Source organism: Pundamilia nyererei, unplaced genomic scaffold, assembly GCF_000239375.1.
Source record: "Pundamilia nyererei isolate P.nyererei 1_Seehausen unplaced genomic scaffold, PunNye1.0 scaffold00153, whole genome shotgun sequence".
Lineage (NCBI taxonomy): Eukaryota > Metazoa > Chordata > Actinopteri > Cichliformes > Cichlidae > Pundamilia > Pundamilia nyererei.
This window is the reverse complement of record NW_005187554.1, coordinates 1,120,598-1,122,314: the sequence shown is the minus strand read 5'-3', so window position 1 is coordinate 1,122,314 and position 1,717 is coordinate 1,120,598. Positions and strand designations below refer to the sequence as shown.

General features: G+C 39.8%; 1 protein-coding gene across 1 annotated transcript in view; it reads left to right on the top strand.

Annotated features, from left to right (window-relative positions):
* LOC102204147 (leukocyte elastase inhibitor-like) overlaps positions 1-806 on the top strand; it is a 4,993-nt gene extending 4,187 nt beyond the window's left edge. Inside the window, exons 4-5 of the mRNA XM_005745086.2 lie at positions 4-111; positions 263-806. Of these exons, the coding sequence (XP_005745143.1) occupies positions 4-111; positions 263-670 (516 nt within the window). The 3' untranslated portion in view covers positions 671-806. The remainder of the gene's footprint in view (positions 1-3; positions 112-262) is intronic.
* Positions 807-1,717: the final 911 nt, after the last annotated feature.

Here is a 1,717-nt window from a genome sequence, read left to right as displayed (position 1 = left end):
ATTCATGACCATGGTCTGCAGATCCTGGAGTTGCCCTACGTGAATGAGGAGCTCAGCATGTTTGTTCTTCTACCTGCAGAGTCCTCAGACGGCTCAGACCCTCTGCTGAAGGTAAAGAACTTAGTAATAAATACCTATAAAGAAAAGTCAGCGTTTTGCTTTATTATCAAAGTTTTATGACTGTAGAGTAGCTCTCAGGTGATGTTTACAATGTTAAAATTAAACAACAAAGATGCCATAAAATGTATTAACTGTGTTCCAGCTGGAGAAGGAGCTAACACAGGAGAGGCTGAATGAATGGACCGACAGGAAAAACATGGATGTTGATTCAGAAGTTGTCGTTCACCTGCCAAAGTTCAAGCTGGAGGAAGACTACGAGCTGAATGATCCTCTGGCTAAACTGGGTATGAAGAACGTGTTCTGTGCAGGAAGCGCTGACCTGTCTGGCATGAACGGTGAAGGGGGGCTCTTCCTGTCTACGGTGGCCCACAAGGCCTTTGTGGAGGTGAACGAGGAGGGCACAGAGGCCGCTGCAGCCACAGCTGGAATGGTAGCATTCTGCATGTTGAGGGAGGAACACTTCACAGCAGATCACCCGTTCCTCTTCTTTATCAGACACAATAAGACCAAGTCCATCCTGTTCTTTGGCAGATTCTCATCTCCTCAGTAGAGCAAAAGGATGGTTCAAATTAAAATAAAACATCTTAAAAACAGTATAAATGAAGCCTTTATTTTGTGATGTTGAGTTAATTAAGAAATTGTATTTTTGCTTTATTCGTGAATAAAGTTTGATTATTTTACATTAAGTCATTCTTAATTATGTTGGGTTTTTGTTTGGGGGGGGTGGTTAATATTGGAAACAGTGGCTGTAGAAATGAATGTAGAAATTAAGGCTTTTAATCGGTCCAGTCTTTTATTAGTTTATTTTGAACAGAATGGTATTGTGGCACAGATTGCATCGACACAGCTTCTCAGTTGCACACAGTTCTTTATTTATAAAAACACTGATGCACTCTGCTTCTCAAACAAGTCACAAGTCTGGCTCTTGTTTTACTTTTTTTACTACAAGAATACTATAGAATACACTAAAGATCAGTATGGGATTAAAACTACTTGTAAAATGAACAGAATTGTCTGTGTTGTCCCTTAGACCAGAAAACCTTTTTCATATTTTTGTTGCTCACAGCATTTCTGCTGAAAATCATAAACCTTATGACTTTCTAGTCACCCTTTTTTGTCCCTAAAAGCCCATTTGTTTTTGCTGAGTGTCCATCATTGAGTGGCTTTTTAGCTAAAAGGTGTGGACCGTGTCAGGTCCTGGTGTTTTTAGCTCTTTATGCCTCAGACTCCTTGTTGAAGTCTCGATATGTGATATAGATTAGTTTTGTTCAGCTATTAAAACCATTAGCCATTTGATGCTGGTGTAGTGTGATGCTTCTTTCTAACAGACATCTCTCCAGTTTTGCTCAGTCTCAGCTTCGGGAGGGCCTCCCCTTGTGCCATTGCTCCCTCGTAGCTGGGAATTCATCCTTGACAAGTCTTTGAAAAACATTATTCTCTAAAAAAAAAGAAGAAATAAAGGTCATAAGAACTTTATTTATCCCAAATGGAAATGTACTGTCTGACATAGCTCATCTGCTATTTTCATGAAAAATAAAATGCTTGATGGCTGTGGGTGTGAATGGTTTTAGAGAGAGAGGAGTCTTCCAGTACTGAT